We start from the raw sequence: 23,168 nt of genomic DNA, 5'->3' as shown, positions 1-23,168 counted from the left end.
TTTCAGTCAAAAGCAAAGTCATTTTCATATAACAAAGATATAAACTTCACTAAGTTCATATGTTATTTCTTTTAACATCTGAACTTTAAAGGCGGCTGGGATGGAAACTAATGACCGATTCAGCAGGAGGTCAAGCAGTTGGTAAGTGTAATTATATGCTTGCTCTTTGGGAACTTTACTATTTTTAGCTGTGCTAAAGTAAATGTTTGAAATAAGTGATATAAGCAGAATTATAAAAATGGGCATATCGTGAAACTGTTTTATGAAATAAGTGTTACATGAGTGCCATGGAAAAAAAATTAGAATGTGTGATTTTTGTATTGATTTAGGTAGTGGGAAATAGATAGATAATGGCTATGGATGTATTTGATTTGACAAGTGGACGTAATCATCTTTATGTAGGCGGATTTTGGGCTCAAAGCAGAGTGAACACCGTCCCTCACTGCATCGGTTTATCAGCACCTATTCCTGGGCGGATGGTGGAGAAGAGAAACACGAGCTCAAGTAGGTGAAGCTCGGTGTGTTTGCCAACCCGACGTGAGCCAGGGCGCAAACAGTGGGGGTCACTTCTTTTCCGTGGCTGTGACATCAGTGCTGCATCATCAAAAAGCTAAATTGTTTAAGACTTAGAAGCTACTAAGCACTATAGAAATGCTATTTGTGAACCCATTCACCCTTGTAGTGCTGGGAGCTGCAAGGTTTGGTTGGGGTCTTTTGGAAAGACCTTGGAATTTGCCAGATGTGTGAAGATGATTTTTTTCCTGTATAGGTATCTGGCCAGCAGCGAGGAAGGTGACTAAAGAGCCACAGAAGTAAAATGTCCATCTTTTAAAAAAAATACATGAAATACATATATATATATATAAACATATATATACACACACATATACACACATACACACATACGTGTATATATAAAACATAGGCACATATGTAATGTGCGTTATATATATATCTTCCCTTTACATAAATGAGGAGTAGGGGAAAGATAAAACTACATTACTATCTCTGTATCTAGCAAGTTAAAATATACTGCTCTGGCACACGAGAGAAGGCAGGAAGGAGGGACGTGAACAAATGCCTTTGAGTCCTTGGGTGACATTAGACAAAATGCTTTAAACTTACTTGGGCTCAGTTTCCTCATCTGTGGAGACCTTAATGAAATGATTTTATGTTCCTGTCATACGTGTTCCCTGAGTGCCTACCTTTAAACACACACCTAAAAAACAAAAAACTTTAAATAATCCAGGGAACCTGTTGCATGTACTGAAAACTCTTAGAGTTACCATGATGAATATTTTCTGATCTGGAGTAGAAAAAAATTAAGAGTTTCCTTCAAAAGATTGCAATGTATCATTTGCTTTTTGTTAGTATGGTATGATTTTTACTGAGAAGTCTCTGTAAACAAAAGACTGAAAACCTTGAAAATCTTACAAGAATGCAATTGATTCTGGCTTTTGGGCCTTCTTTCCTTTAAAGACTAAACCAAAATCTACCACATACATTCCCTACATTTTTTTTACTAAAACAACAACTTTGAGATACAGTCCCCTTTGGCAATAGTGAGGGCATTATGAGCTCAAACTCTTCAGTGAACATAATAAACACGTTTTGTTCACGTAAGGGAATCCCTCTCTTTAGATAACATGATTTTGTTTAAAATAAAGTCAATTCAATTGCTATTTGCCAGGTCACTGAACACTGCGAGCACATTTTTACTAGTTTTACACAGAATATTTTCACAAACATTTTTAAAATTAAGATTTTTTAGAGAAAGAGAAAAAATAACACTTTGATGTTACTACAATTTAGCATTGATTGTTTTTCTCTCTAGGTTTTTCAATCAACTAAGATAGATTATTGCAGCCCATGTGGTAGAAGAATACGTCATGCAAACAAAATGGTTAAATAAATTTGGTGATTTGAATTTTAGAATTAGGTATTTGTCAAATCTTTCTAAAGCAAAGCAAAGATTTGTGCGCATCTTTGTTAATGCAGAGAAATTTAGCAATATTTTTATCACTATAGCACATTATCTTTAGTTTTGAATATTAAAATACTTATTTACAGAACTAAAGATGACTCAGAACCACCTGAAGAAGAAATAGTAGAAAGGACAAGAAAACCAAGTCTTTCTGAAAAGAGAAATAATCCATCAAAATGGGATGTCTCTTCAGTGTAAGTTTTCTACCTCCCAAATTACATCATTTTAGTGGAATGGGGAAAGGTAAGGCAGGGTTAACAATATCCCTCTTGATTAAATTACTTTACTAAAAGACCTGTCAGATTGTTAAATTTGAGATGAATAACAAACTTCGTATGGTCTGTGGGGGTTACGCCTGAATCTGTGAGTTACAACAGGCAGGAGAAGTCAGTGTGAGGAAGCTGGCCCTGAAGTCAGCTCTCCTGGGCTCCACTCCCAGCTCTCTAACTAGCTCTGTAGCCTGGGAACGTTCATCCATTTTTAAGCATATTTCATCTATAAAACAGGGATGATACTAGTACCTAGGTCGTTATTTCATGGTTATGATTAAGTGAACTAGCGTTTACCCCAGAGTTAACTATTTTCAAAGACGTAAATGATACTGTAATAAGCTTTTTTGGTGAGTGCTTCTAAAAGAAAGGGTTTAAATTTCAGTACACCAAAAATCTAAGGTATGGTGAGAAGCGACACGTTTATATATACGTATATACACACACATATATTCTACTCAATAAGTGATATTTTTGTTTCCACTGTAGGAACATGTTGCCTTACCTGATTGAGAGAGTTGGATAAATACTTGTATGTACTTGTTAGGAATTAAACGACGCCTAAATCACAGAATTTTCAGATTCTCACCATAACGCGTTATTTCTTTAATTTCAACAACTGTAAGAGGGAACCAAACCAAGACAGCAAATTACATTATATGGTTTATTACAATGTAGTGTTGGTAGACACAGCAGGTCAATGGCTTGCTTGGTATTGTTGGCAAAAGGGGTGTTTCTGATAACAGATTACTGTGATGACTAAATTCTGAATTTGTGTTTTCCTTATAGTTATGACACAGTAGCTTCCTGGGCCACAAATCTCAAGACCTCCATCAGAAAGGCGAATAAGGCCCTCTGGCTTTCTGTTGCATTAATTGTACTGTTTGCAGCTTTGATAAGCTTCCTCACAGGCCGATTTTTCCAAAAGTCTGTGGATGCCGCTCCCACCCAGGATGGGGACTCCTGGATGTCTCTAGAACATATCCTGTGGCCCTTTACCAGACTCCGACACAACGGGCCACCCCCAGTGTGACTGTAACACGTCCTAATGTGTGTATCTTAATTTTTAAAGTTTCAGTATCTGAATTTTGTAAATTAGTAACTTTTAGCTGGGAGAATATAGCCTGGAACCAGAGGTTCTCAGAATGACTAAGACTTTTAAATTCCCTCTTTTTGTGATTATCTCCCCATGATCTTTTAATGAGCTTTTTGAGGAGGAGATGTTATATAGTTTGTTAAAATGTACTGAAATAAAGAATCATTAAATCTTCATAGAGTGAATGTTAAATCTCAGTGGGCCAGCAGTCCATAGCAAAAGAACCCCACATTTAAAAAACTAAGATTTGAGTATAAAATGCTGGTTAGATCATTTTAGTAGCATGTTTAAAGTATATTCACTTGTTACATTTTACTGAGGAAATACCTGATTTTCCCCCAGGTTGCTCGATTCTTCATATTGAATAAAAGTCATCACCAGAGATTAAGAATAACTGAGTAATCTAGTCAAGAGTAGCATGTGGCACACAGAGTTAATATACTGGCAGTCAGAGCTCCTCACTTCCTCCATTGCTGCTTCAGAAGCAAAATCCTTAACCATGTGGTAGAGAGTAGAATGAAACTCAGTCTCCTCTTTCAGGGCTTCAGAGAAAGCCTCACTGCCCTCGTCAATCTTGAGCCTTTGTGCTCGGTTGCCATTAAACATTAAAAGGGTCCAGTTGGGATTCTGAATAGGTTCTTCTTTAGTAAGGTGTTCGCTCACCTAAAGAAAGAAAATTAGAGAAATCTGTTCAGAGTTCCCCTTCTATTAGGTACTTTGGCAGTAGAGTATTTGAAGGGTTCAACTCAGTACCCCAAATTTTGGTGTTTATGGAGTTTATGGAGTTTATCGAAATGTATTGATTCATTCAACAAATATTTATTGAATGGCTATCATGTTCCAGATACTATTCTAGTTGCTGGGGATGTAAAACAATAACAAAACAAAGAAAAACACCCAAACACTGATCAGTATCTAATGACTGTCCTCAAGGAGCTTATATTCTAGTGGGAGAAACACAAAAAACAAGTGTGGCAGCTAATTTATGCTCAAACATTCAGCAGTCAGCTTTTAGAATTTATTAGGCAAGTAGTAAATGTGCCAGAAAGTTAAATCGGAGGTCTCTCTCTCTCAAAAGAGAGTTTGTGAATCAGATATATATTCACACTAAAGGCTTTCACATTTGTTCTTGAGTCACTATAAACAGATATAAGTACTCTAGTTCTGAAATCAAGAGCATTTGGTACCATAATGGACAATGAAGGCATAACTTTTACATAGTTTAGTTTTATAGTTTTGACCAAATAAAATTATTTTTAGAACACCATTTTGGATGTTAATTTTTTTCACCTTTTTAAGAGGAGAAACCGTGGTCTACATTCATTTAGCCTTTGAGTACTTTTCTTTTGGAAGAAAAAGTAGTGTTACGCATTTTTGCATACTATACCTTAAATATAACTTTTTTAGAACCACATTGTGTATTCCACTTGCTCCAACCAAATGCAAAAGCAGAACATAGCAGGGCCATTTGTCGATAAGCTTTCATTTCTACCAAAGGTAGCTGCCAATATAAAAACACATAGAATTGGTCACAGAGCCTTCTCAACAAGTCTCCTTCCCATCCTTGGCCTCCTACAGTCTATTCTCAGCACAAAAAAATCCATTAAAATGTAAGTCAGATTATATGACTCCTCTCTCAAAACAGGGCTATGGCTTTCCCTTTCTCTCAGAATAGAATCTAAAGTCCTAACAGTGATCTACAAGGGTCTGCATGATCTGAGGTTCCCCCACATACACCCATGATCTCCCTAACTTTATCTTTTCTCCCTGTGCTCTCTAGCTCCAGGTGCCTGCCCTCCTTGCTGTTCCTCCAATCTTTAAATATACCAGGCCACTCAGCTCGGAAGCGCCTTCCTGCAATATCCACTTGGTTAAATTCCCTACCTTCACGTTTTGTTTGAATCTTACCTTCTCACTGAGCCCCCAGTATCCTATTTAATATTGTATACTGCCCTACCCCCAATATTCCTGATCTACCTTTTCTTTCTCCCATAGAATTTTATTTACCTTTGACATTATTTTTTATGTTTATTATTTTTGTCTCCCTCTACTAGAATGTAAGTTCCACAAGGACAGGGCCTTTTTAAAAAATATTATTATTCACTAATATACTCTAAACCTCTAAAACAATGCCTAGAATATAAGTGTTCAGAAAAAGAAGCTCTTGAACATTCTGAATAAATTAATACCACACTACATTCAGCATTTGCAGAGTAACTGGCAATTTGAGCTACTAAAACCAAGGTGGTTTTTTCCCTACATGTGTACATACTCTTACCGATAAAATTATTTTCAGATGTTACACGAATGTCTACCTATATTGCCATTTTCTGGGATATTATAAACTTGTTCTTAAATATTGAACTCCTATGCCCAAAACACCTCTCATGGTTAGAAGCTACTTTGTCTTCATTCATAGGTCATAAATATTTACTAAACATCTACTGAATTCTAGGAATATGCTAGGTGCTAGAAGAGTCCATCAAAGTTGACAAAAAAACAGTTCCCATCCTCAAAGAGCTCACAGTTTAACATGGGAGGATCTCATTTAACTGAAGCTTTACGAGTAGCGCAAAGCAGTATGTGTTGTCTACAGGGAGGCTCTGCCAAGGAACAGGAGAAAGTGGATTTTGTGTACCAGTGGTCCCTACATGTGTTTAATTTCATCTGACTTACTGTGTTTGGGAAACTGCTTGGCCCTTTACTTTTTTAAGGAATCTTACATATATCCAGTCTGGAAGACGCAAGAAAATATACAAAATGTGAAGTTGCTTTGACTGCCTTTGCACTAAAACCAACCAGCTGTGGATGTCCTCCATTAGTCAAGATGAAGGTCATACCACAGGCTTACTTTCTTGGAAAAAAATTATTAAACTTGAGAGAACTCTGAATTTCTGGTCTTGCCATTTATTCCTTCCTTTCTAACGATAGTCTTATATAAGTGAATATAGAAAACCCATAATGTACCTTAAGATTTATATAAAATTTAATACTAGCATCTAAATGTCCCTTACACTAAGTTTGGATTCATTCTTACCTTATAGTTTGTAGCAACATAAAAATGAGAGTGTTCAGTAGGGAAGATATTCAGTCCAGCTTCTTTCAAAGCAATAATGAAAGAAGTAAGAGTCATCCATTTTCCTTCCAAGATAGAGGAATGTTCTTGGTACTTTAGTTTGATTGAAGCTAACATGCAGACATCTTTCTAGTTTCAATGAGAAAAAAAGCAGCTTTTGTATAAGTTAAAGTATTACTTCATTATCACTCTGGTTCTAGCCTTTGGGTTCTTTATACCATTTTTTAAAAAAATCTATCTCATTCTGTGTTAAAAAAAATGCAGGGCAGATATGTTTTAGGACCAATCTGAAAGCTTGGCCACAAAGTCCCCATGTTACCTTAAGCAGTATATCAGTTCTTTTGGGGCTTTAGCTGAGCAATCAAGGGACTGGACTAAAGTCTCAGGTCTCCTATTTTTTTAAGTTATGATCTAAGAATACTGCATATGTTCCTATTGAATTACAATAGCTATGTGATAGCAATCATGATACAACTTTTAAGGATAATTTTTTTACACATGTAAGATTTAACATAATGTAAAATGATTTCAGTTTTAACGTTTGCAAAGTTTAAACTGGCAATTTGAAGGTGAACAGAATTCACACCTCTCATCTGCTTTTCAAAGCAAAGTTTGATGATATCTAGTCTTCCTGCTACATTCATAAGGAATTTCAGGCTTTCTTAAAACAATTTTAGTGAGGTATATTTACATATCGTAAGTTCACCCACTTCAAGTGCATAATACAATGATTTTTTGTAACTTGACTGAGTGGTGCAACTATCACCATAAATCAGTTTTGGAACACTTCCACCCTCCTCCCACCCCCATAAGATCCTTCATGCAATATGCATACACTTAACCCCCATTCCCACCTTCCACTAATCTACTTTTTGTCTCTAAATTTCAGGCTATGTAATTTATGACTGACAAGCAATAGAGGTTCCTTCAGAGAGAAACCTCAAAGGGAGTTTCAAATGGCTTGATGATAAAGATCAGGAATCTTCTCAGGAACGGGTCAAAAACTCTGAAAGTCACACTACAACTAGGCTTGTAGCTTCATTAATTGGTCTATTCCTAATAACTTGAGAGTATAAATTTGTGAGTAAAAATCACTTTTTACATGGTATTTCCTATCTAGTCAATATTTCATTTAGAAATTACAACCACTGAATAGTGTCTTAGCTGCTCTTCCACAGACTTTTAAACAAAAAACAGAAATGAGGCTGATGGAAAATTAAGGTTGTTAAAAAATAATAAAATTCAGAATTACCAGTGATTGATTGCTTTGACACACTCTCTTACAGTCATCCAGGAGGTTTACCTCTTGGATATGACTTGCTATAACAGTGATTTACCTTAATTTGTATTTGAATCTCCATAAATATTGTAGTCACAGTCAAAAGTATTTTATTCACATCAAGTGGTCTTAGTTCCCATGACAGGTACGGCATGTTAATATGAGTGTCTTGAACCAAGGTAACAGGGCCCAGAGTCTCCAGGCTGAATGTTATAAGTCTCTCTTCTGATTTGTAAGATACGTTACTGATGCCATCAGTTTTCCAGTGTTTACCTTTATAGTAAGTGAAGAAAATGACATTAGTTTCATTTTTTCCTATACAAAAATAAGTTGAGTGGAACCACCCAATAAGTGCAATATGTGTAAATTTATCTTTCACGTTTAGAATAGAATCTCAACAAAAAGTTAACTTTGCTGGGAGTTTCTTCCTGTCTACAGGACCAAGTCCAAACTCCTCAGCATGGTATATAAGGCTTCGAATGAAGCTCTGACCCACATTTCTGGCTTTGTCCCTTCCTACTTCTCACATCTGATTTCAGCCACACATCTTTTTCCTTCCCAACAACCTCATGCCCCGTGTGTGCCTCTTTACATGCAGTTCCTTCTGCCTAGAGGACACTTCCTTAGTATCTTAGACAACCTTTTTTCATTTTTTTTTTAACAGCTTTAAATTTACCTGTCTTAAGTATATAATTAAATTATTTTGGTAAATTTACCCAGTTGTGCAACCATCCCCACAATCCAGTTTTAGAACATTACTATCTTCCCGATACATTCCCTATGTCCACTTATAGTTAATTCCCATTCCCACCTTCCAGCCCCAGGCAACCATTAACATACTTCCTGTCTCCAAAGATTTGCCTTTTCTGGACTTTTCATACAAATGCAGTCACATAAGAGGCACTGTTTGGTGTCTCTTACAACTCAATAATAAAACAACCCAGTTTAAAAATGGGTAAAAGATTTGAATAAACATTTCACCAAAGAAGATATATATAAGGATTAAAAGTACATGAAAAGAGATGCTCAACATTATCAGTTGTTAGGGAAATACAAATTAAAACCACAACACACCACCTTATACCCAATACAATGGTTATAGTAAAAAAGATAATAGCAAATGTTGGCAAGGATGTGGAGCAATGGGAAAACTCACAGTGTTAAGTGGTCATGTAAAATGGTACAGCTACTTTGAAAAAGAATTGGCAGTTTCTTTAAAAGTTAACATAAATTGCCCAGCCATCGTGACTCAGAAGATGAGCATCTACCTAGGATCCAGGAGATTGTGGTTCGGTTCCCAGACAGGGCACACGCCAGGGCTGCGGGCTCGATCCCCAGTAGGGGGTGTGCAGGAGGCAGCCGATCAACGACTCTCATCATTGATGTTTCTCTCTCTTTCTCTCCCTCTCCCTTCCTCTCTCTGAAATCAATAAAGATATATTTTTTTAAAAAGTTAATACAAATTTACCATTCAATGCAGCAATTCTACTCCTAGGCATATATACCCAAGAGCAATGAAGACATGCCCATGCAAAGCCTCGTATGAGAATGTTCTCTTAGTCTCTTCAGGGCCTGCTCAATATTTCATCCTTAACTGTCCAGACTGGCCCGGCCACTGTTCTGCTTTACAGCACTTCTGTGATAGCACCTCACTGCATTACGTTAGGAGGCCTTTCTCTCTGTGCCTCTCCTACAATTTTGAAAACTCCCGGAAGACAGAACTCATTCATCTCTGTATTTCTTATTGTTTGGCATATTTGTGGAACGAATGAATCTTTTCCTAGAATGCCCTCTCCATTTCCACCGGCTTTCCCCTCTTCTGACATGTGTGGTTCTACTGATAATTTTTGACTCTTTAACATAACAAATACAATCATACTGACAAACTAAGTTATTTTTATTTCCTCTTTTTGCTTTTACATTAACATTATTTTAATTTGTAAAGGTAAAAATTAAGTATCATCTATAAATGGATTCTCCAAGTTTCTAGTACTTCTAGGCAGAGTTTCCTCATGGATTAAAAAATACTGGAGTTGTAGGCTGACTGATTACTGCAGTTAGAGCCAAATTTTAAAAGTTGTATTTCCCAAAGTCATGTGAATAATTTACCTTGTCTAGTTTTAATTTAGTGTGAATAATTTTTAATGTGATAAATATTTCTGAATATTATCATTAAAGGAAAGTGAAACTTCTAAAGCAACACAAAAGGAAGAAATGACCTAATTGTTCATTTTGATATATTTTATAGTTTAATGTATTGATAAAAATCTGTTTATAATACATAAACTATTTCTAGAATATAAATAACATCTTGTAGCTCTGTCTACACAAGCAAAATCATGGAATATTATAGTAGTCATAAAAATGTTTAAACTCCAAATATTTACCCTTCTTGGTGGAGAAATTCCTAAATTCTCTGCCCACATAACTAAATAAATAGATTAAATACAAGCTCTTTGATTTAGTGATCTACTGTCCCCAACCTAAAAATAAATAAACTGTTCCCAACCTATCACAAAATATGTAACTCCTTTCACAAATAAATAGATGAATGTAAAATAATTCATGTTAATCCCTGGTTTCAGGCTTGATCCCCAGTAGGCTGCGTGCAGGAAGCAACCAATCCATGTTTTTCTCTCTCCCTTCCTCTCTCTCTCGGGAAAAAAAGCAATAAAAACATATTTAAAAAGATAAATAAAGCTACACAGCTTTCATCTTGGAGCCTCAAAACTGCATACATTAATTCACAAGACCAAGACCTTTTAAAGTTTAGCCAGCCAACCTAAAATAGTATATGTTAATGATTAGTGAATATTTAATTTGTATTTCTATTAGTACTTCTGATATATTTTTATTTAACATTTGAACAAGTACTAATTTCCTATGGTTCAACAATCAAAAGTCATAAAGAGGCACACAGTAGTGAGTTTTCTTCTTTCACAGGTTTCCCATTTGTCCACTTCCCATCCCTAATACTTCAATACTTGGTTGTAATAAGATTTATAAATCCTTAACATTAAAATAATCCAATTTTAACACCAATCTTGATTGTAATTCTTCAGGGATTATGGTAGATGTAAACACTTTAGTAACTAAGAGTTATAAAGTTCAATAAGTTTTTAAACTCCAATCCCTACTCATTTCCATTGCGAGCAAATAAAGCACAGACCCTAAAACTGGCTTAGAAACATGTAAGATTGTTTACACCCTGCATTTCCTATGTTGATTTAAGGATTTGTACTAGCACACTTCTTTTGGTTACATAGTTATCAGAGCTGGTTAAAGGCATTGCTGTACCTTCCGCATCCCACCTTACAACCATAGGATCCTCAAAAAAGATCACGTTCTCATAAACCTCGAGCGTCACCTCTATGGGTGGGAAAGAGTTCTCTGTTTCATAGTCTTCTGTAGTTGCTGGAGGATATATATATTTCTGTAATCCATCTTTGAGTATCTTTTAAAAATGACCAAAACAGCACTAAGTTAGAAGCTGACTGGTAACAGTTAAAGATGTAAATATTACTGAATAAGTTATATAGTTATATTTAATAAGCACTTCAGTTTGGTCTCAGTTAGCTACAGATTGACTAACAAAATGTCACAACAAAATTAAAAGATAATGATTAAGGCGCCAAAAAAATCTACTAAAGTTGAATGTGCCCAGCCGGGTGTGGCTCAGCGGTTAAGCGTCGGCCTAGGATCCAGATCGCGCGGCTCTGTTCCTGGTCAGGGCACATGCCCAGGTTGTGGGCTCGATCCCCAGTCGGGGGCTTGCAGGAGGCAGCCGATCAATGAGGACTCTCTCATCATTGATGTTTCTATCTCTCTCTCCTTCTCCTTCCTCTCTCTGAAATCAATAAAGATATATTTTTTTAAAAATTTTTTGAATGTAATCGCAGAACCCTTTTATGGGCTGGGTTCTAGGCTGGGACTTACTCAGCATTTTATTCCAAGCAACCCTACGGGGCCTATATTTAACAAAGAAGGGAACTGGGAACTGGGTGAAAGGTGAAGGGATTGAGAAGTACAGACTGGCATTTACAAAATAGTCATGGTGATGTAAAGTTAATTACATACTGTAATAACTGTGTATGGTCCAGTTGGGTACTGGAAATATCAGGGGGAACACTTTCTAAATTATATGAAACTAAAGCAAAATAATATTGAATGTAAACTGCACTTTTAAAAATTTTAATAATAAAACAAAGCTAAAAAAAGAAGGTAACTGGGATTTACATAACTCGAGTAATTTGCCAATGGTTACAAAATGACTTCACTGAGGCATCGGAACTCAAAAAGGGAGCTGTGGGACCCCAGGGCCCGTGTCCCAGTGCCTTGGCTAGGGTGTGTGTAGGTGAAGAGAGAAAGAAGTACAGGCGGTGTAACAAGTCTAGAAATGGATGGATGACGGTAAAAATCATCCCACTGTACACCTTACAACTTACAGGTCAATTATATCTCAGTAAAGCTGGGAGAGAAAAAGAAAGTAAATTAAACCAACAGCGGATTTCTCTGGGACAAGGGAGATCTGTCCATTATCTAAATGTAACATGTATCTAAATGTAGAGAAAGATCTAGGGAAGGGGCAAGATTAGAAATGTTAGGTAGTAGAGAAAAAAACCGGATGGGGAAAAATTCTAGAGGAGGGGGTAGATTATTGAAAAGATACTTGAAAAAAAAAGGCCTTTTTGTTGCAGGAGAGAGAAACAGGTGCGAGGGAGGATGCTCTGGGCTCAGACGAAGAGCACAGAGCGGTGGTCTCAGGGAATTCTCAAAGATCTTTGGATGAACCCTTGAAAACCCCAGATCAGGCTGAGACCTGCCTATAGATAAAGAGTTTTGAAGGTCTACCTTCTTCAAAGGAATGTATTTCTTGGATTCCCCACTGTCCTTCGAGTGTCCCCAAGATGGGGAAGGTTGCTTCAAATAGATTCTTCAAAGTGGCAATAGAGCCGATCATCTCCCCCAGGCTTGCTCTAATAAATGCATTCTCCTTTGTGGGGAGAAGGAATGACAGTATCATCCCCAGTAGGGGAAAAATTAGTTTGGGGGAGGCATGAAAAAAATCTTACTCTATTATGTATAAAGCATAGATATACATCCAGCACATACGCAGATCAGTCTATCTGTGGCATTACATTCCATGGCGGGGGATGGCTAGAGAGAAATGTTTACAATAGCTCCTTAGACGAGTGATATGGGGGGAAAAATAAAAGCTGAGAAATAATGATGTAATACAAGAATGCACCAGCGTCCTAAGATGTAGGTGAGAAGTGCCCGGCAATCTATGTACATGATGTGTTAGGGAGAGAGAGAGAGAAGAGGGCAGCGGAGCAGGTCGGGCTATGACGACAGGACTGGGCAAATTTGGGACACAAGCCAGTGAGGTAAAGTGAAACCGAGTCAGTACTAGTGCAAATGTTACTGCTTACTCAAACAGGAGTGAGCAACTCCTTGACAGATCATCTGACAACGTGACCATCAGTATCCTTACTACTCCAAGGTGGGCCCTACATCAGGAGCATGGGCATCACCTGGATCTGTGCTGCTTAACTTTTTTTTTTTTAATATGTTTTTATTCATTTCAGAGAGACGAAGGATGAGGGAGAGAGACTGAAACATCAATGATGAGAAAGATTCGTTGATCGGCTGCCTCCTGCACACCCCCTACTGGGGATAGAGCACAGCCCGGGCATGTGCCTTCACTGGAATCCAACCATGACCTCCTGGTTTATAGGTCGATGCTCAACCACTGAGCCACGCCGGCTGTGCTGTGCTTCTCAACTTAGATGTTGAATCATCTGGGGGTCCTGTTAAAATGCAGATTCAGTACACCTGAGATGAAGCCCCAAATTATGCATTTATAGCAAGTTCCCATGAGATGCTGCTGCTGCTGATTGAGGGGCCACATTTTGTATATCAAGGATCCAGACAAGTGGATCTTTGTGTTTTGCTAAAATACAGACTGCTGAGTCTGACACCTCCATAATTTCTGATTCAGTATGACTGAGGTGGGGCCCATGAATCTGCATTTCTAGCAAATCCCCAGATGATGCCAGATGCTGCTGATGGGGTTCCACATGTTGGGAACCGCTAATCTAGACCAGGGTCCACAAATTATGGTCCCTGGGAAATCTGGCCCACCACCAGTGTTTGTCAACTTTATTTTATAAAGTTTAACTGGAACACAACTATGCCCATGCATATATGGCTGTTTTAGCATTCCAATGGCAGAGTTGAGGAGTTGCAACAGAGCTGGTGTGGCCACAAAGCAGAAAATATTTACCATCTGGCCCTTTACAGACAAAGTTTTCCAGCCTCTGAAACAGATTATTATTATGAAGGCTAAAGTGGCACAAAGTCAACATACTGCTACAGGTTCAAAGTATGCATGATTTCTGGTTTTAAAGCACGTATTATTTTAGATTCCTTCCCTTTGGTGCTGATTCTAATTTTACAAATTCAAGATGGTTTAAATTACACTTTTTTTCTTTGTGCTTGCTTAGTAGGGTTAAAGTTCATTGTGTACTAGAACATTTAATATAAAAGGGTGATAAATTATTTTACTTATAAATTTTAAGAATCAACCTACTTCCATAACCATCCAGCCCTTCATTGGTTTACATTGTGGGGGAAGCTCCAAAATATCCAAGTGATATACTCCACCCAGATTTGTGAATTGGTAGCTATCAACCTCATTGTCTTCAAGGAAATGTTTCCTTTCAGGAGCATTCTCTAGCAGCAACAACTGTGCTAAAATAAATCAGATTAATTCAGTTTCTAAATAGATCAGAACATTTTTGTATTTTTTTTTTTTAGAAGGGAAATGAAAATACCTAGTACTGGTAAAGGAAGTTTTTATTTAGCTACTAAAACTTTGCAAAAAGTGATTAACACAAAACTACTCACAAAGCTGACCATTGGAGTGGCAACAGCCGTGTGTAGGATGCAGGGGAGGGCTACATTCATATTTTGTATACTAACATTTCAGAAATTTGTAAACAATAAGCACGTTATTAAAAGAAAAACTTTTTTAAAAAAAGACCTTATTATAGGGGAGGGAAAATAATTTCCCCCCTACACTTGTGAGTTCTTGACTGAGACCTCTGTAAATAGAAGGTTAATAAGAGAAAAAAACAGAAGTTTATTAATATGTGTGCCTCATGTATACATGGGATATCCTCAAGGAAAACATGAGTAATTCAAAGAGGTGGCTTAGAACTCTGGCTTATATAGCATGTTCAGCAAAGGACAGTAAATTTGTGGGAAAATGACAGGACAGAAGAATGCAGTTTTATGTTTCTGAGGGTGGAGATAAAGGCTAGTTAGTAGTTTGTTGTGTAGATTCCTCTGGTGCCCTCTTCTGATAGGCTCTAAAGTTGTTTCTGAGAATTAAGCTTTGTCCTTCCTAGTAGTGAGGAGAGGAGGGACACCTTTGAAAATTTATATTCTGCTTTTAGGCAAATAGGAGAAGGGTAGGAAGCTTTTCTTGCATCTGTATCTTTTCAGCTGCTTTCAGCTCAAAATAATCCTTACGCCAAAGTGGCATATTTTGAAGCAATATATTATAAAAGGTCAAAAAAGGGTTTAACACAAAATTTGATAACTGCCAAATTAATTTAAAATTGGACCTTATGAGGCTAAAGATGTAAAAAAAAATAAAGTAAAATGGTAAGAAAAAATAAATTTTGGTTCATATACAAAATTAAAGTTAATTCCCCCCCCCCCCCAACAAAAACAGACCCAGCTTATAGAAAAACAGGGATGGAGGCTTGAAATTGAAGAAACTGGATTGGATAATCTCCTGTGTTCAAAAATTTTATGGGGAAATTCTATGATTTCATAATCCTCAATGCACAGTCAGGAATGTCTGAAGTCACATATCACCGGGACCATTCTCACCTTTCACTAAAACTCTTTCAATATAGTATAATGGATAACAAAGGGAAATCATATCACTTACAGGTCCCACCCTTATACAATATATGCTAAGTAATACTTCAGTTCCTTTCTCTATAAAATGGATATAATAGTGGTAGCTATCTTACAGAATCTGGGGGAGGTGTAAGTTCATGCATGTAAAGAGTTCAGAACTGGTGCCAGACATGGTAAAAACTCAGGACCTGTTAGCCTTGTAACTTATCATTACAATTTTCCTCTCTCATAAAAGGAAGCACACAGAGACGGCATTAAATTTAACCTATGGAGGTGAGGCACTGAAAATTAATGGAAATATACAAAGGAAATTCCAGTTCAGCAACTTCACTTTTTTCCTTGTGTACAAGTCAATAAAATGCAGGCTTTCATTAATTTTCAAATGTGTCTAATTAATAATCCATTTACCTGAAAAGAAAGTAAGAAAGAATACTGCATCCCAATTTAGACATTTATGATATAATGTTAGTTGGGGATCATCATGTAGAAAACCTTGGTATTATTGACAAAGGTTATGAACTGACTATAGTGTCATATTTTTAACAGGAAAATTACCTTGTAAGGGTTATAGAAAATTACAAAGATATAAACCTAGCTGACTGCAGAAACAAAAGTGTTTTTAAAAAAGTAAAGAAGTAGACAAGAAGACTGTTATGAAAAATGTGCTAAGAAATATATAGAAAACAGACTCCTTAGAAGTCACTGGGAAAACAGCATATGATAAGTTAATGGAAAAGATGTACATAAATCTCAAACTAAAAGATTGCAAATGATACATCACTATTGTTTTGACATTTTTAAGCTATACCCAATTGCTATTTGCCAGGATAAGACAAAAGTGTTGAGAAATGTCTGATTGTATATGTGTGCTTATGATTGTTCATTGCAACACTGTAATGATAAAAAATTAGAAATAACCTGTCTATCAATAAAGATATAAATAATTTTTAATTATTGAATAGAATTATAGAGCTACTACAAAAGATAGGGTTACCAATGGTTCTGACTTAGAATAATGTTAAATATTATTCATTTAAGTAGCATATGTATTGTGTTCTATGTATGTATAATGTTATGTAGCATAACAAATACTGTTAGTTTGAAAAAAAAATTTTTCTACAAATAGTCTTTGTATGACACAATCCCATGGTTTTATTAAAAAAAAACCAAAAAAACAAGAGAGAGAGGAAAAGAGAGGAAGTAAGCACAAATAAAAGAAATTTGTTAACATTGGTTAGCTCAGAAAAGGAATTATAAAGAATTTTCACTTTAAATATATTTCTGCCACATTTGATTTTTTTTTTTTTTTACAATGACCCTGCATTTCTTTTGTAAGCAGGAAAATCCCAATAAAGTTAAATTCTAAAAATTTAAGTTAGAAGAATACCTGATGAAACTGTTTCACTTAATAATTTCGTCTCCAATTCACATTGTGGGTCTTCAGGTTTTTCCTGGATTAAACACTAAAGAAAACACAAGGACAGGTGGGTGTGATTGTCAGTGTCTGCTTCAGCCCAAATCCATTCTCCTTCTGTTCCAGTCCCCATTGCAGATGCCAGTTATCTTAATTCTAAGGCCCCAAACTGACGCTTGCTCTGGCATAAAACTGGACTTAAAAAACCTATTTTAAAAGTCAATTAATATGAGAGCACATCTCCACAGAACTTCATGGAGGAAGGAGCCAGCCTACTGAGATTCTCTGCTGAAAATCATCAAGTGTAAAATAGAGAGACTAGGAAGCAATGCAAGCTATAAAAATATTGTTTATATTTGCATTTTGGTTCTTGCCAAGTTTTAGATTTTGCTTGATTTTGGCAATCAGCTCTCTGATAAAGTATTTCCAAAGTCTACTTTTGGGTAATCCTGTCAAGGAAATTAAAGATCCTGTGTACCAAGTAAATAGAAGATATCTCATTATACTCTAGTGTGGTAAAAAGAATACTACAATAAGAGGACAGTAAGATTAGAATTTATATATAAATCTGCCACTAACTTACTTTTGTGACCTTGAGCAAGTCAGCTAATCATTAGGGGGCCACAAATTTCCAATCTAACAACATAGTATTTGGTACTCAACTGTGTGCCATACATACAACACATCTTGCAAACAACCCTAAGAGATGGCTATATTCTCATTTTTACCAAAAAGGAAACTGAAGCTTAGGGTGATAACTGTTCTAAGGGTCAAATAATAGAGAAGTAAGGAATTTTGTATACTGTACAGCATTAGATAAATGAAGCACTGATTTGGTGTGTGTGCTAATATTTGCAAACTGGATAATATCAGCAAACTTCATGTGATCTCAACTACCACCTGAGCTTCTAGAGCAATAGAATCACCTATACCAGAATCCTAGTCAGAAGCTTAAAGCCAGTTAATCACACCATACCTCTCTTCTTTAATCACTGTACAAAGCCAAGGCCCTCAGTAAATTTTCCTTATCTTTGCTCTCAGCACTGTATTGCCCTGTGTCTTCCTCTTGACCAGCTTTAACACTACTGCGTTCTCTGACAACCCCTTCCATTGTGCCTCTGAAACTTCTCACTTATTATTCATTTGAAGAATTTTCACAGAGTGCCTAACTTGTGCAAGCACTGTTAGATAGTAGTGATAAAAGAAAACAACACAGAAGGTCTCTGACTTAAGGAGTTTCCAATCTATTAGGGAAGCAGGTGAACAAATAGGTAGAACAGTTTTGTGGGTGTCTAGTAAAAAGAAAGGGGGTCTACAATAGGAATACAAAGGAAGAGCTGTCATTTCTGCAGGTGGGTAAAGACAAGAAATGCTACCCAAAGGTGATGAAGTTTGAACTAACTCTTCAAAAATAATTAGGTCGTCCAAAAAAATGGTGGGAGGGAATCCCAAGTGTGAGTAAAGGCAGAAAGGCCCGAAGCAAAACAGAAGGTTCCAGGCACCCCATAGTCAAGTATGGTTGGGTTAGGCATGCTAGGAGAGTGTAAAGATCTAGACCTAAAGGCAAGAGGGCCCAGATTATGGAGAGCTTTGGGTGCTACTCTAAAGACTAGAATTTCTCCTACGGGTAAAGGATAGCCCACAAAAAGCTTGTGATAGAAAAGTAACATGAAGAAATCTGCATTCGTAAAGGTACTCTGGTGGCCAGCTGATGGATGGATTGCCTAGTGAAGAGAAAGGAGTCCAAGGTGAGAAGATCAGGGCCATGAGAAGGAGCACATGTGGGATGATAGGTAAAATCAGTGTAACATAGATGGTGATTAGATATAGAAGATAAGGGACAGGAGAAGCCTGGTTTTCAGGTTTCTGGCTTAGGTTATAAGGTGAAGGTGGTCCAATTATCAGGTTTGGGGGAAAAGTAGTGAGTCCGATTGTGGATATGTTGAATTTAAGGTGCCTATGGACATCTAGGTGGCCTTTGATATTATCTACCATTAAAAAGCCAGTTGCATTTCTTTCTTACAGGGATTATGATCATTAAAAACACCAAAAATATCAGACCAATAAGCAAGTCAGCCATTCACATTTTCTAAAAGTTTTTCAGAGTTTGGACCAAACTGGTTTCTTGCCTTACAGGAAGACTAAGAATTTAGACTTTCTCTTTTTTTAATATTTTTATTGATTTTTAGAGAGGGGAAAGGAGAGGGAGAGAGAGCACGTCTATGTGAGAGCATAACATCAACCGGCTTCCTTGTGCATGCCCCCTACTGGCGATCAAGCAGAAACCCAGGAATCCAACTGGCAGCCCTTGGGTGCATGGGACACCCAACCAAATGAGCCACACCCATCAGGGCTAGACTTTCCTAACAGAACTTTCCCCTTGATAACCACAGTTCTTCAGCATGCAACAACAGGAATTTATCAGTTTCTACACTGTCATGTAATAGAATAATCTTGTATTTAACACATTGCCATTACAAAATTAAAATTTTACTATTTTATGTTACTCTTCAGTTCAATTGACTCTTAGGAAGTTAGACTTCTTCACGAAGGAGGAAGAGTGTCAATTTACATTCTGGTGCAGCTCATTAATCTTGAGAACTGCTCTAGAATGTTTTCCTGTCATTGCAGCTGTATCATCAGAACTTATTCGTGACCAAACTTAAACTCCAGACCACATCTGTTGACAATTATTCATAATTTTATATGTTATAAAGAAGGCCCCTTGTGTTTGTTGGCAATGGAGCTGAAAACTATAATTTTTTCTCCATATTACTATCACATTTTATATTTGGTAATGAAAAGTCCTCTTTCCATAATTGTTTTATAAAAATTGGCTATTTCCCCCCCCCCTTTTTTTTTGGTCTGGATAAACTTTAATAGTGTTTTATAACAAATCTTTTATTTTTATATTTTATAAATCTTTTAAGTTTATAATAAATCCATAAAAATTACACTTTCTAAAAATGCTTGCCTGGAAATGCTGACAGTATATGAAGCAGAGCTGGTAGCTCAAGTATAACTTCCAAGGACACAAGGCTCTATAGAGATAGGAACTGGCTTATAATATGGAAGAACTGCATGGAACACCAGCAAAGTGTTTTTCACTGTAACTTGATAACTGCACAGATGTTGTAACGTGAAAATTCTTTTAATCTACATGCAATTTGAATTTGATATAAAAATGTGGCCTGGATTATGAATAAGATCATTGGGAACAGAATAGAGATCCCAGAAATAGATCTTAGGATCCACTTGGGAACTTAGCATATGGCACTTCATACCAGTAGGAAAAGCCTAGGTTTATATGTTAAGTGTCTTGAGATAGCTGGCTAAGATTCAAAATGAAATAAATTTAGATTCTTTCTCCCCGTTTTACACTAAAATAAATTCCAGATGGATAAAAGACTTAAATGTAAAAACATAACTAAACGAATCAAAAGTGACAAAAATCATGCAAGGATTTAAAGAGATAATAGATGACTGATATGAACAATTGTGAGTGGTGTAGGTGATCTTGATTTTACATGCTGCAAAATGTCAGCAATGAACACTTTACAAATTTGATAGAGTGTCTTGAATGTTACTGTCCATCAAAAGATCTATACAAAGGAATTTCCTGATCTGAAACCCAATTTTTGTCATCAAAAGATAATTTAAATTGAACTAGAGCTTCAGAGCAAATTGTTTGAAGTGGCTTTTGATAAGGAATTGAAGATGAATTTTTAAAATTTAGCATCATTGCTTTGTTTTCAGTAAGAGTTAAGAATTATTATTCCAAGTTTGCAGAAATCTCATTCATTCCTATAGCTTTAATACCATCTATAGGCCAGTGGTTCCCAAAGCTAAGTACTAACGCTTTTTGGACCCCACCCACCCTGTATTGCTTAACTCAAGAAGTGCAGAATCTGCACAGGGACACGGCAGTTCTGCTTGACTTCCCTCAGATTTCATGTTCACATCTGCTTACTTGGCATTTCCATTTGTGTGTCCCAAACTTACCTTGACCAAAACAAAACTCTTGTTACACTGTCACTCACAACCAAAACAGCCCATTCATATCCATCTCAGTAACTTAAACCACCATCTGCTTTGTTTCCCAAAATAAAAACTCAGCAGGATTGTTTACCTCCAAAATGTATCCCAAACATATCCACCTTTCCACATCTTACTCCCACCTTTGTCCAAGCCTCCTTGACCTCCCATGCCTCCCAGTACTGGACACTGTGCTTCTACTCTGGCCCTCCACAGTTCATTCTCTGCGTAGCAGTCAGAACAACCTTTCAAAGCCATAAATCAGATCATACCACTCTTCTACTTACAACCCTCTAATGACTTCCCATTGCACTTGCAATAAAATCTTAACTCGCTACTCTGGCCTGCATTCCCTGTTTCACTTGGCTTCTGCTTCCCTCTCTATCACCACCACATGCCACTCCCTTCCTTGTCCACCACCCATCTGTCCACTGGCCTTCTTCCTGGCCTCATTTCTGTCTTATGACCTTCAGAGTAATCATATTCTCAGACTACACTATTTTCACCTAATTATCACATAGCATATTCCTTCTTGTCATTTGGGTCTCAGCTTAAATAATAACTCATCATACAAGTGCCCCCTAGCCACCCAATATGGTAACTCCCTGTCACATAATCCTGTTTAATTCTGTGCTTGGCATTTATGACTATCTGCTATTTCCCAGTTTTTCTTATTTGTTGTTGGTGTTCCCTGACTTGTATGTAAATCACCAGAGCAGGAATCTCATTTGTCCTTTTGCCACTGTCCCCTGAGGGCCCAAACAGTGCCCAGCATGTATAGGTAGGCGGTTGATAAATATTTGTTGAACAAGCAAAGAAATAAGACCAAGGTCCAGGGTATGAGTGTGGAAATGGATTGCTGAAGTAACTGTGAGGGCAGGTGAAGGCTGGTGAATGTTAGCGCTAGGTTTTTCACATGGGCTAGGCTCACAGACCTTTAATTTGTCCATAATGATGCCAAGAAGTCACCAAATCTCTAAGGCTATTTCATGTCTCTACACTTTTCCTTCTGACCAGAATAATTTCCTTTCCTTCACATATAAACAACTCCTTACCTATCAAAAGATTTAGTTCAAATGTTACCTCATCAGAGAAGACTTCCCATCTGTTCACTCTATTTTTTCTTTTGGATTTCATCTCCGCTCCCACACATAATCTCTCATTGCACATATCAAAATGTATAACTGTCACTCCTCCCTCCATAAGATCGTTAGCTCATTAAAAGCAACGATCATGCTGAATTCCTTATAGAAGGTAGAAAGTACTTAGTAAATGTTTTTTGTATATAAATATATCTTCGTATTTCTATATATTCATATATGAAGATATATTTATATTAAATACATAATATATACTCATATTTATGTTAAATTTTGTATCTGTTTAAGACTATCTTAAAGACAAAGACTATCTTTTTGTTGTTGTTGTTACTCCTCACCAAGGATATTTTTTCCATTGATTTTTAGAGAGAGTGGAAGGGAGGGAAGGAAAGGGAGAGAGAGAGAGAAAGAGAGAAAGAGAGAGAGAGAGAGAGAGAGAGAGAGAGAGAGAGAGAGAGAGAGAGAGAGAGGGAGAGATGAGAGAGACACATCGATTGGTTGCCTCCCACACATGCCCTGAACAGGGTGGGAATGGAACCTGCAGCCCAGGTATATGCCCTTGATTGGGAATCGCACCTGAGACACTTCAGTGCTGCGGGCGCTGTAACCACTAAGCTACACCAGCCAGTGCAAGACAGAGACTATTTTTAACTTGAAATTTTAAAAGTTCAAAGGTCCATATACTATCATGCATGCCCTTAGATCACTAAAATATTTGTGAAGTTGATTACCATTTTTTAAAAAAACATTTATCAGAAATGTAGTACACTTAAATTAGGCTTTTCTAAAAATTTTGTAAAACATATTTATTGGGAAGACAGTGTTACCCAATACCTACAATATTATTGTATTATTACACATTTAAATTAACTAAAATATGGTATTAAGAGCCCTCTAGTGGCAAAATTCTTAATAGACCCATGAGAAAGGAAAGATAATTTGGACCATCTTCTAAATCTCAGAGTATTTTTTAAACTAAC

General features: G+C 36.8%; 2 protein-coding genes across 3 annotated transcripts in view; one reads left to right on the top strand and one right to left on the bottom strand.

Moving 5' to 3' along the window:
* Positions 1–3,525, top strand: part of IRAG2 (inositol 1,4,5-triphosphate receptor associated 2) — a gene marked incomplete at its 5' end in the record, with an annotated part of 74,957 nt that extends 71,432 nt beyond the window's left edge. The window contains 4 exons of the mRNA XM_081127802.1: positions 92–141; positions 403–504; positions 2,071–2,178; positions 3,043–3,525. Coding sequence (XP_080983928.1) covers positions 92–141; positions 403–504; positions 2,071–2,178; positions 3,043–3,286 — 504 coding nt within the window. The 3' untranslated portion in view covers positions 3,287–3,525. The remainder of the gene's footprint in view (positions 1–91; positions 142–402; positions 505–2,070; positions 2,179–3,042) is intronic.
* DNAI7 (dynein axonemal intermediate chain 7) overlaps positions 2,838–23,168 on the bottom strand; it is a 52,218-nt gene continuing 31,887 nt past the window's right edge. For both annotated transcript variants that reach the window (XM_081129369.1, XM_081129370.1), the window contains 7 exons: positions 17,027–17,102; positions 14,297–14,457; positions 11,002–11,158; positions 7,763–7,977; positions 6,387–6,554; positions 4,737–4,850; positions 2,838–4,012 (listed from right to left, as the gene is read on the bottom strand). In XM_081129369.1, coding sequence (XP_080985495.1) covers positions 3,734–4,012; positions 4,737–4,850; positions 6,387–6,554; positions 7,763–7,977; positions 11,002–11,158; positions 14,297–14,457; positions 17,027–17,102 — 1,170 coding nt within the window. In that variant the 3' untranslated portion in view covers positions 2,838–3,733. The remainder of the gene's footprint in view (positions 4,013–4,736; positions 4,851–6,386; positions 6,555–7,762; positions 7,978–11,001; positions 11,159–14,296; positions 14,458–17,026; positions 17,103–23,168) is intronic.

Source organism: Miniopterus schreibersii, assembly GCF_964146895.1.
Source record: "Miniopterus schreibersii genome assembly, chromosome: 2".
In the NCBI taxonomy this organism is placed as follows: domain Eukaryota; kingdom Metazoa; phylum Chordata; class Mammalia; order Chiroptera; family Miniopteridae; genus Miniopterus; species Miniopterus schreibersii.
This window is presented reverse-complemented; position numbering and strand designations above follow the sequence as displayed.